Genomic DNA, 12,914 nt, shown 5'->3' on the forward strand with positions numbered 1-12,914 from the left:
AACTGTCTTATGTACACGTCATGACAACTTAATTCTTAATTCTTTATTCTTAATTCTTGTCCCATTATTGGGCGCGCTTACTCACCTTATCCTGACGCGGCAGGTTCCCGTGGCGGACAAAGGTTTTACTCTTTCATTTTCAGTGGTTGACCCTCTGATGCACCGTCTTCCTCACGGTGTCCCCCGTATCCAGTGCCCGATGTTGGGGCGCCAAAAATGTCCCGACCCGCGGGATATTCAACTAGGACCCTGGAGGGGGGAGTGGAAATTGGATGGGACAAGAGACGCGAGAAATGGAGACAAGACAGTATTCTGGTCAAGTCTCGTTTATTAGCCAGAAGGTCACAGCTTATATAGACAGCAGGAGGGAATCAGCAGATAAGGAAGTGAGCAGCAGATGGTTTAGTGAGAAAACCGCAGGGCGGGTTGTTCTAGTAAATGGAAAATTCCCATTATCTATAGCAAGTTGCAAAGTTACCTACACCCATAGTGCACAGGAGGGGGAGGGACGGAAGATAACAGCAAACAAGGCTCTGAGGCCTCGAGGCAATAGCTGGGCGGGCTCTTTGGCTCCGGACAGGCAGGCAGCTGGGTTCTACGGCTCTGGACACTATTGATACACACAATGACCTAGATGAATCTCCAGGGAACTATGCAGAGGGATAGAAGTCAATCCTAATTGGTTACAATACTGTATGCTTTGTTTTATATAACATTCTTTAAATAACAGAATTATACAAATGGAGAAGAGATTAGTGGTTGCTGTTGGTTAAAGAGGGGCTCAAATAGGGGTTTAGATATAAAAGGATGACATGAGAGATCCTTGTGATCTTGAAAATATTCTGTATTGGCTACAGCATTATGACATTGCACTATAATTTGGAAGATGTTACCATAGGGGGAAACTGGGTATATGGCACTTAGAATCTCTCTGTAACATTTATTACAACTACATGTAAATCTACAGTGACATCAAAATAAAAGAGTTAGTTAAAATAATATAGAAAAATAACGTGATTTTTGGTGGGAAATATGTGTTCAAAAGTCTATCATTTTTTATTAGTTTACCCATTTTGTTACCACTTATTACCTTAACCACATTTGCAGTTACTGAGACATGTTTGTTTTTATACTAGTTAATATTTATAAAAAGGGTAGTAGAGATAACTTTTTTTTTCATAGTTGTGAATGTGTGCATCTGCATCCATGACTAAAGTTCATATTTCTATTATGAGTAAATATTTATTGATATGGGTATGTATTTTCATATGCCTCTATAGTTGTGTTTATCTATGTGGGTGGTAGTGGGTTGGGTGCTTTGTACATTTGTGCGAGAAGGCATAGACTCTGTCAAGAGTTGTCAAACAAAATTCTGATGGTTCTATTCAGTCATTCACTAATTAAATCAACACTCTGAGCACCTAGTCTGTTCTAGGCTCTGGTAGTATAGAGAAGAATAATATAGGGTCCTTGCTTTAAGGGATTTCCACTCTTTGGGGTGCAGTACAGTGTGCTGAGTGCCATGATAGGGCAAAATGTAGTGTGAGTGCCATGATAGGGCAAAGGCAGCATATATAATCAGATTGGGTATGGCAGTGTTCAGAAAAAGCTTCCTAAAAGGTATGATGACTGACTTGAGTCTTGAAATTTGAATGATTGTGTATGTTTCAGAGGTACAACAAGAAGGGGACTGGCAGTGGATACCAGCAAGGGGTCTTCAAGGTGTGAGGGGTGTGCAAGCACCTCTGAGAGTATACAAGGTGATACATTGGGGTAAGGAATTTTTTTTTCTAAATCCTATCCTTCAATTTATTTCTTTGTATAGAATGTGCCTTTTATATTAGTCTAGTGGCATACAATCTTAATATTTGTATTAGCACAATAGAATATAGTCTCTAAATAGATAAATACCAATATATTAGACAGCACGCTAATTATTTTAAATATGTTGAGATTCGGAGACCACTGTTTTAGGAAATTGCAAGTAGTTTGGTATAGTTGGAGAAAAGGAAGTGTCTGTGAAAAAGTGGCAGGAGGTAAATCCAAGAGAGCCAGCAATTACCATGCCTTTACAGATTCTATGGTAGAATCTATCTGCACAGTAGAAAAACCTCTCTGCAAAAAAAGAAATTACAAAAAGAGAGATAATATAGGTAAATTTGTAATTGACAAACAGTTGAGAAAAGACACTAAAAATATCAGTGAGTGTATTTACAAAAGGAAAGTTTGGTAGACTTGTTTACATAAACATTTTAAATGTCTATATTTAAACATAACTTTTAATGATTTAAAAAGTAAACGACTTGACTGGAGAAATATTATGAACATATAAGGAATATACAGACAAGGTTAATACCCTTACTATATTAAGAACTTAAAAATTAGTTTTTTAAAAAGATAAAAACTCAACAAAAAAGTGGGTGGTAGACATGATCAGGCAATTTACAATAAAAGAGACACATATGACCCATAATTATATAAGAAGGTGTTCATTATTACTCTAAATCAAATAAACATAAGTTTAAACAACATTGAAAATTAATTTTTCACCTATAAAATTGGTAAAGAAGATAACACCCAGTTTCATGAGGGTATGAAAGACAGACCAAATACCTATAGTATAAAGGCCATAAATTATTTTACTAGTAAAAATAAAATTTAAGTGTAGTGAAAGATATTGAAAGCGGATATATTGAAGGCAGCATAACACGAGTCAGGAAACTAGTACATAATTTAGGTAGCAGTAGTGGGAACGGAGAATAGAAAACAAGCTGCAGACACACTGAGGACCTACGATCTATTGTGTTAACTGAAGTTTGGGAAAGAGTCAAGGATAACTCCTGAGTCACCACCTTTGATTGCTAAATGGATAGTGAAGTTGCATAAATCCTCCCTGACTTTAATAGGGAGATTACACACATGCACCCACACCCACGCCCCCACACACGATCACACAGTATTTCTCTTTCTTTTCCTTTTTTCCCCTCTTTGGGACAAAAGGCAAATTCTCCCATCTCTTTTCCTTTTACTCAGACTGTGTCCGTTTTTTTGCCCAATACAAATGAATATAAAGCACTATAATGTGCTAGGAAGCACTGTCAGAGCTTAACATACATATCAGATTTAATCTTCATAGAATCATGAGGTAGCTGTTATCCTACTTTACAGATGAAGAAACACATGCAGAAGAATTAAGTGATTTGTACAAGGACAAAAACATAATGAGTGGTGAATCTAGGATTTGAATTGAGGTCTGTCCGATCAGTGCCTGTAGGGAAAATATAGGAAAATGGTCAGGGCCCCTCAGATGTACAGAATCTTGCCAAGCATTTGATGTAAATGTGTACGTGCACCCAGGTGTTCCTTGGCTATTGTCTAATGTAATTGCGTATGTGCACCCAGGTGTCCTGGGTTATGGACTTAAGTATAAAGGACAAGTGGCTCTGATCCAGGGGGCCCTTGCCCCCGGGATGCCCCCAGGGGGGGCATGGGGAGGCCGCTACTGCTGCTGGAGGCTGTTGCTGCAACCTGTTGCTGCCAGTGCCCCCAGGATACCCCAAGAAGACAGCCACCGCTGCTGCCACTGGATCTGCTGTAAGCTGCTGCCATTGCTGAGGAAGCTGAGGACTAAGCTTGTGTCATCTGCCAACTGCTCCCGGGATCTTTCCCAATTACCTAGCGTGGACCTGTGTGTGATGAGTCTGGTGACCCAGCCAGGCATGTGAGGGGTCTGGTGACCCAGTCTGTACAATGGGTTTGAAGGGTCTGAGCCCTAGCCCTGACAATACAAATGGAAGCTTAGTATAACTAAAATAATGAAACATTTTGGCTTTAGCTATGAATTGCCTTACCCTACAATTGGCGTAGTCATGTAGCTTTACAGTGCCCAACCAGTGGGCATTCTTTGTACCATAGACTAACATATTGGTAATTTACAATCTAGATAAAGTAACTAAAGTTAGGAAAAGGAAAGGATTTCACTTTGACAAAGAATCTCTAATAAGTTTCACTCAGCTACAGATTTTGCTCAAAACTATAATGATGCCTAGATTACGACAACCTACTTTATCATTTGTGTTTACTGTATCTGTCAGATGTGCCTATCATGATTAACCTGCATTCTACCTCATGACTCCCAATTAGGCTAGAAGTGCTGTGATGACACCTTCAGTATCCACACCTGTTTTGCAGTTGAAAACACAGTGCCTAGGATGATATTTCCATTTTAACTCCCCAAGGCCTTACGTGCCAAGCATGAGTCTTTTCTTCAACACTTATTCTTTCAAAAACTCATACCTGCAACCTACAAACTTGTATTCACTGCATGCCAAGCCCTATGTTGAGTTCCGGCACTACAAAAAGGAATTAGAATAACCCTGTTCTTCAAGAAATTCACATCTTGATGGAGAGTAGACACAGAAAACTAACACATAAATAGAGGGTAAGTGCTATGATATTGTAAACCAATGACATGTAGGTTACAAAAAAAGGGGCATCAAACCCAGTTGAGAGTTCAGGGAAGACCACTTGGAGGAGGTGGTACTTGTCCAGAGCCAGATAAAGAGGTTGGGAAAGCACGTGGAAAAATGTGGTTGGGAGAGATACCTTTCAGATAGTTCAGTTTGGCAGAATGCATGTGAGGTATGGAAAGGGCTAGGGATGAGGTACATAGTTTTTCAGATACCAATTATGAGGCCTTTGAATGCCAGAAAAAGTAGATTGGACTTGAACCTGAGAAAAATGGAGAGTCACTGCAGAGTCATTGGCAGGAAAGCAACATGGTCAGATTTGTGTATTTAAAAAGATCACCTTATAAATAAAGTCAAGGTAATCAGCTAGTTTACTTGTAGACCTTCATGTAAGTGTCAGTGAGACGTGAATGAGGCAGAGTTGAGAGGGAAAGGCATTGGTTAGACTTGGTGATTATTCATTAGGATGAAAGAGAAAGAACCTGAGATGATTATCAGATTTTTGGCATGATTGAGAGGGTGGATGAAAATGCCACTTGTGAACCTGGAAGAGCAGCAGGTTTGGAGAAAAACTGATGAGGTTTAGACATTTTGAATTTGAAGGATCTGTGATGAATTTGAAGGATTTGAAGGATGTGGAGTTGTCAAAAAGACATTGGATTTCAAGTGTCCAGAAATTAGGAGGGAGATATGGGCTGGAGATTTAAAATTCATCAGTAATACCTGTCTGTGATCTTATAAAGAATAAATAATGTGGATATGGATAGTATATATATGCTTATCATTTAGTTGTTTGTTGAGCATACTCAATATTTACATACAAAGCTATGCTTACAACACTTTTTTCACAGGTAAAACTGAAATAAATTATAACTACCACTTATACTATTTGCCATGAGTTGTGCTAAGTATTTTGATTTATTGTCTAGTGCTTACCATAACTCTTTGATGTAGGAGTAACTATCCCCATTTTTCATATGAGCAAACTGAGTATGAGATACAGTGTAAATTAGACAAGGCCATACAGTGGCAGAGCTGGGGAACTCCAAAGCCAGTCCCTTCTTTTCTGTCGCTTCCTTTGTTGGGTTACACAGGCACTAACAGCGGGTTCCATTGCACACATGCAGCTTCTGGTAAGGATTCAGCTCCGCCCCATGTCTGGCCAGGAGCCCAGCAGGTGATGGCAAACAAGTTCCTGTGGAATTGTGAGTAGATACCGGTCTTGTAAACTAAGGCACTCCTAAGTCACCTCCTTGCTTAGTCTTTTCTCGTCCTTTGCCCAGGGTGCGCGCAACCCTGAAGCACTAGGACCTTACGGAATCCAGGAAGCTATGGCACCTCTGTTTACAGCCGGCATCCGGTTGCTGCTCTTGCGGGCGGTAGGCTTTCTCATCGGCCTAATAGGACGAGCGGCTAGAGCTTTAGGAGGCCCAAAGTTTGGCTCCAGGACCACCCGGCCGGTGACCGAACCACTGCTCCTGCTTTCTGGGGTGCAGCTGGCCAAACTGATCCGACAAAGGAAGGTGAGGATGCAACGCGGACTGATTCAGAAAACGGTGGAGCGACAGGTTTTTTGTGGGCGACTCCAGGAAGCTTAGTACTGGTGCTGGTGGTTGTGGTTAAATGATTGAGTTTGGTGGAAATCTATTTCCTTTCCATCCTCTACTAGGGCGACATAGGAGAGGCATTCATTGGGGATGAAAGGAGACTTCTGGGAGTTGTAGTGTGCTTATTTATATACAGAGCATTTGCTGTGGGCATTGGTTGGACTATTTTTGCACCCTTCATAGTCCTTCCTGTCTTTGTCCTGTTTGTGCGTAATAATTGTGCGCGGCTAAATCAAGCGCAGTTTTTAAACTGATTCCCAGCCATGGAAAGTCTCTCTTTCTCTCTCCCTCTGTCACCGGCCCCCAAATCTATATCTACTTGCTGCTTTCTGTCCAAGGGATTTTTATTTATTTAAGAAAAGTAGTTTATGGTCTAGAAAAATAATAGCTGTGGTTGCCATATATTTAGTGCATAGTACATGTGAAATACCGTGCTGGGTACATAAACATATTCTGTCTCACTGATGCAGTTATATAGGTAATATCCCCATTTTACACATGAGGAAACTTAGGTAAGATGATTTGCACAAATACACAAAAATTGTTGGAAAGAATTCAAAGATTTAAGCGGCTGAAACAATTGTTCTCTCTCGAGTGGTGCAGGCAGGACTATCCATCTCTTTGTCATATGAATGGTTGGTTTCCTGGCCATCTTGGGCTATAATCTGGTATTCTTTCTTTATTCCTCTCTTGTTTTTATCTTTCTGTTGTTTCATCTGTTTTTCCTCATTGTTTTATTTCCAGAATCTAGAATACTACTTGGCATTGCAGTAAATACTTTCTGAGTATCTGAGTATGCCTTCCTGAATGCATGAATGAATAATGCTTTTTTTCACACTCCTGGTTACCTTTCAGTGACTTGGCCTGCCTTTTTCCTGTACCCTCTCCCCATCCTCACTTCCTATGCATGTTTCTGCTAATAGGGAGAAAGTGGGATGTAGTGGAAAGATAATAGATTTCAAATTTTGGCCTGTCTCTTCATAGCTGTGTGACGACGCTAGGCAAGGATTGCCATGGCAATTGCAGATAATGCATATTAAGCACCTGGCACATATTAGGCTGTGTAGTACAGTGATTAGAAGAATGTACTCTGGAGCCAGAATGCCTGAGTTCAGAAATCCTAGCTTTCGTACTATTTAGCTGTTTGATCTTGAAAACAATGCTTAACCTTTTGTGCCTCTGCTATCCTGTGAGAAAAATGGACTTCGTAATAGAGTCTACCTTATAGAGTTGTTGTGAGGATTAAATGAGTTCATATGTGTAAAGTGTGTAAAACACTACCTGGCATAATAGTCCTATATAAGTCTTAGCTATTAGTACTATCATCAGGTTTTTGGTAATGATAGCCGTTGTTAACATGTTCATGTTTGCCTGTGAAAGATTATCTAAATATAGTTTGCATAAAAGTGTTTTGAAGGGGAGAAGTGGAGAGGATACAAAGTCTTATTTAGACTAATATTTCTTTAGTTTCTCCAAGGTTCTTCTGCCTCCCACAATTGATATATATAACCTCTGCCATTAATTTTAATTATGTATTGTTTTATACTTCCTTTCTCTAGAGCAGTGGTTTTCAACCGGGGGCAGTTTTGGCACCCAGGGGACATGTGACAATGTCTTAGGATATTTTTGGTTGTAGCAATTGGGTAAAAGTGCTACTTGGATCTAGTGGGTAGAGGCCAGGGAACCTGCTAAACGTACTACAATGCACAGAACAGCCCTCTCCATAACAAAGAATTATCTGGTTTAAAATGTCAGTAGTGTCAAGGTTGAGAAATCCTGCTCTAGAGCACTGAGTATTTGAGAAATCTGTTTTTTTCCAGTCTCATTGCTAAGGCCTAGAAGGAAGCCATTAAAAAAGAAAATTGTGATTTGAGCTATTCCTTAGGTAAGACTGAGTCAGTCCCAGTTTAATTTTTGGTCAAGTCGAGGGCTCTAGATAGAATAATCACTGTTACCATTTATAGAGTGTCTACTGTATACTAGGAACTTTGCATATTTTTTCTCCAGTTCTCCTATTAAATGCAAGAAATTACTCAAAGATCAAGATGGAAGAGTAACTATAAGGGAATTGATACTATTGCCTATTTAAAGAATATTAACTCCAATAGGCTCTATATATGTACTCAGTTCAGTGTTAGCCAAATGCATTTGGATGGATCTTTTGGTGGGTAAACCCTGTACACCAGGTGAAGGCAAATTCTGAAGTACTGATATCTTCAGTTTGCCTTAAGACTTTCTTCAGAAAAGTCAAATATTTTCCTGTCTCATTTCCCCCAACTTGCTATCAGGATAGCACCTGTGTTCCTTAGTCTTTATCGTATTGTTGCAGACCTGAAAAGGCATTTGTTACTAGTTTTCCTTAGTCACTGTTTTCCTTATCCCTCTGAAGGTGAAAGATTTGCATTTTATCTTCCTCTTAAGGGTCAGGACTTGGGTAAGTGACTTACCCTCTATGAACAGCATGTGCTTCCTTACATGTAAAATGGGATAAAATAGTACCTACTTCATAAAGTTGTCAAGGTACTTAAATGGGATAGTACCTATATAACAGCACATGCTAAATAAAAATTAACTAATATCATATGCTTTAGTCTTATCTTTCAGTAGGAAACAAGAAAATACAATCATGGATGCTAGTTTTTACTGGTGGATTTTTGTTGCATCTCTTGGCACTTCCCACTTTCCCTTGGTTTTATCAAACCCATTTTCATGAACAGTATTCACACAGATGCCTACAAATACACATGACGCACACACACACTTATAACTTAATTTTGATGCAGTGAACCAGTCAATAGTTTACAAGTATCATGGAAAACTGTTAAATGAGAAAAAAAACTGTGATATACTTCTTGTTTCTTTTAAAAATTTTATTTATTTCTGGGCTAGCCGATTAGCTCAGTTGGTTAGAGCATGGTGTTGATAATGACAAGGTCAAGGGTTCAGATCTGTAAAGTCCAGCTGCCAAAAAATTTTTATTTATTTTGTTTACAGATTAAGAGTGTGGGCTTCAAAAAGTTTAAAATGTGTTGTTTTAGATCTTATGGATAGTATATAGCTCTTGCTTCTCCCAATGAGGCTTATTTACTTTGATATATCATATGTAAATGTACTGATAACATTATCTACTTTACAGGATTGGTGTGAGGATTAAATGAGCTCATGTACATAAAGCTCTTAAAATAATGCCTGGCATAACAGCACTATATAAGTGTTGGCTATTATTACTATCAGGTGCATTATTAATATGTTCATGCTTGCCAGTGAGAAAAGATTATCTAAATATAGATTATCTAGATATATAAAAATGTTCTAAAAGGGAGAAGTGGGGAGGATACAAAGTCTCATTTGTACTAGTTCTCCTTTAGTCCCTTACACATGAAAATGTTCTTACTGGAAAACAACTAACTTTTATTAAGCACCTACCATGTGCCACTTGATAAGGCAAATGTTATACTCAGATTTTTGTAAATTGAATCCTCATAACCTTTTGAGGTAGTTATTATCATCATATTACAGATGAGGAAAACAGTTTATAGCTGTCTAATAATTTGTTCAATGCCACACAGCTGGGAAGTGGTAGAGCTAGGTCAGTCTGTTTCCGATTTTTTGGCACTTAATGAAGGAGTAATGCTTCTTGATAACCAGCTCTCTGATTGAACAGTCAGCTTCCTGTGAGTCAGTGTCTACTGTTTTTATGCTTGATTTTGAATCCCTGTATGATCACTCTTTCATCTGAACTGCCACAGACTTAGTTGGCCTCCAAAACTGGGCCTTAAAAAAGAACATCAACTTGTCATGTTCACCACCATCCATAGCCTGGTCATTGTCTTTGCACATTTGAAAGTTTAATTTTGTTGGTGATCCCAAAGTTGATGATGTTTTGAAGACATAAGGCTCACTCACAAATTACCTAATGACATGTATATGAGGATATCCTCACATATTGTTTGAAAAAGCAAATGCTTGTAAAGGCAAATCAAGTTCCTGATTAAATATGGTATAGTAGGTGTACACATTCAATATTAAACATCAAATAAAAGAGTGAGGTGGTTCTTTTTGCACAAGATATGGAATGAGTCCCAAGATATATTTTGAATGAAAATAAAATGCAGAATAATTTGTATAATATGCTATCATTTGTATGAAAAATAATGACTTTTGTCTGTCTTTTCTGTCTCTCTAGTCATCTTTCCATCTATCCATCTATCTATCTGTTGTCTAGCTATCTATTATCTATCTATCATCTGTTTATCTATATGTCTCTGGAAAGCACAAAAAACTCAAAACAGTAGTTGACTCTGGGGAGGCAAACTTGGAGGGAATGTTAGAAGACTGGGGTAGAAAGGACTTTTATTGTATGATCTCATTTACTTTTAGATTTTGAAACGTGTGCTCATGTTACATATTTATAATACATATAATCAATACTTAATGAAAAAAATTAGAAAAAATAATTTTTACTTTTTAGATAACTAATAAAAATATCACTAGTTTCTCCTTTAGTCTGTTCCTACAAGGGAATATGGTGCAGCTATTATGTAAATAGTTCTGAATTATGTTAAATGGTAAAAAAAAAAAAGGCACAGAACAATGAATGTAATATAATTTCTTTTGCATGAGGGAAGGGGAGAGCTAAAGAGAGAAAAGAAAGGAGAAGGGAGAGAGGGTGGGGGGAGGGGGAGAGAAAGGAAAACCTTTCACATTTCATTTGTATTATTCTGTAGTGAATGAATTCTCTAATCATGTACATATTCTTCATTTCTGTTATGACAGCAGGGTTCATTTGAAAAAAGCAAGCACAAATATCCAGGCTCAGCCATGTCACCTTGGTTAAGTCACTTAACCTAAGTGAGCCTCAATGGCTTCATCTGTGAAATGGGGACAATATTACATGTGTTGCTAGGAGGATTTAATAAATAAAAAGAATATTCTTAGGCTGTCCGGTTAGCTCAGTTGGTTAGAGCACAGCTGTGTAACACCAAGGTCAAGTGTTCAGTTCCCTGTACCGGCCAGCTGCCAAAAAAAAAAAAAAAAACTTTCTTGATGGAATAAAAGTTCTCTGTCTGTGTGTATTTGAGCATGTTGGCTATATTATTAAATTATTGGATATATCTTTATTTTTGACTACGTGGTCTGTCAGTTTCTGAGAGAGCTATATTGTCTATTACTATACTTGTATTTCTGTTCATGTTCTATTAGTATTCCTAGGAGTTTATGCTTTATGTATTTCCTGATTTTTTATTACAAAAAGTATATGACTGTTATAGCATCCTCATGGGTTGTACCATTCATGTTTTAGTTTTGAAATTCACTTTATTTTCTTTAATGTTAATGGTACCATTCCTGCTTTCTTATTGTTTATATAGTATATCTTTACCTAACCTTTAGTTTTCAATCTTCATGGTCTCTTTATTCCAGGTGTTTCTTAAAAACAACATATAGAAGAACTTTGGGGTTTTTATAATAACAAAATTTAATGTTCTTTGCTGTTTGGCAGAAGAATTTAGTCCTTCACACTCTGATGTAATTGATTTAATTCTTTCCATTTGATATAGTGTTTATAATTTATCATAATTGCTTTCTCTTTCCCTTTTCTTATTCTTTTTTGGTCTTTAATTTTTTTAAATTTATTTTTCTCTGTTTGGGGGTTCTACTTTGTTTTGTAATTTTCTAATGCTTGTTGTTTCATGTCTAAGAATTATCATTAAAAGTACAATTACATGTAATTATTAACTAGTAGTCTTACAGCACCCCAGAATGTTTTACTTGTATTATACCTCTTCACATGTCTGATTTAAGACCCTTGGTGAAGGGATGCCAAATTTAGCTAATAAAAATACAATGCACCTGGTATAAATTTGAATTTCAGTTAAACAACATAGAGTTTTTAGTATAATTATTCCCATGCAATAATTGGGACATACTAAAAATCACTGGCTATTCATCTGAAATTAAAATTTAACTTGATGTCCTGTATTTTATCTGGAAACCGTACCTTAATGTGCTTTTATGTCTTCAGTCCCCCAACTCCTGGATTTTGCAGAGATGATGTATAATGTTAAGATTGGGGGTATTATTATAAAAATTGTATTTATTACTATGCTGGTTATTTACTAGAACAATATATTTGTTAGTTGAGTATATATACATAATATCTTTAACTCCAATTTCTGTTTACTTAGAGGGGAGTTTATGCCTTTTATCTGTACTCATTGTTTGGAATATATTCCTGACTTCTTAGCTTCAAAGTAGACATCTTTTACCCCCTCAGCCTCATTTATTGCCTCATGGGGGATTGCACTGAATAATTCACTGAAGATGTCTCTAAATAATAAAAAGTGATTAATGCACATAGGGAGCTTTCAATAAATACTCATTGGTTAGATGAATTGTTCAATGCCCAAATTATTGTATTTTGCAGGTGAAATGTACTGATGTTGTTCAGGCTTATATCAACAGAATCAAGGATGTGAATCCAATGATCAATGGAATTGTCAAGTACAGGTGAGCAGTTTCATGCTCTCAAGGAGTTTTTTCTGATGGTTTTTGTTCTAAGGTGCCATGCTACCTCAGTATATTTCCTGGATTTCTCCTACTCTATGTCCTTTCTTTGATTTCTCACTGGGACCGGCCCTGACTTCTAATTCATAACTTTCTGCCCTTTGTTGAGCTTTTATGTTTATGTGTCTCCCCCTCACCCCGGTGAATGTAAGATCCTTGATGGCAAAGACTAAATTTCATTGGTTTTGCATATCAAACATCCAGAACAAGGCCTGAAACTTGATAGGCATCATTAAATGCTTATTGGGTTAATTAATATTTGGTAGTGACTCCA

The 12,914-nt window shown here is 37.5% G+C and overlaps 1 protein-coding gene across 1 annotated transcript in view; it reads left to right on the top strand.

Annotated features, from left to right (window-relative positions):
- Positions 1-5,800: 5,800 nt before the first annotated feature.
- The window catches only part of FAAH2 (fatty acid amide hydrolase 2), a 43,745-nt gene continuing 36,631 nt past the window's right edge, over positions 5,801-12,914 (top strand). The window contains exons 1-2 of the mRNA XM_008588543.1: positions 5,801-5,992; positions 12,501-12,583. Coding sequence (XP_008586765.1) covers positions 5,801-5,992; positions 12,501-12,583 — 275 coding nt within the window. The remainder of the gene's footprint in view (positions 5,993-12,500; positions 12,584-12,914) is intronic.

This window comes from Galeopterus variegatus, unplaced genomic scaffold (genome assembly GCF_000696425.1).
Source record: "Galeopterus variegatus unplaced genomic scaffold, G_variegatus-3.0.2 Scaffold4890, whole genome shotgun sequence".
NCBI lineage: Eukaryota > Metazoa > Chordata > Mammalia > Dermoptera > Cynocephalidae > Galeopterus > Galeopterus variegatus.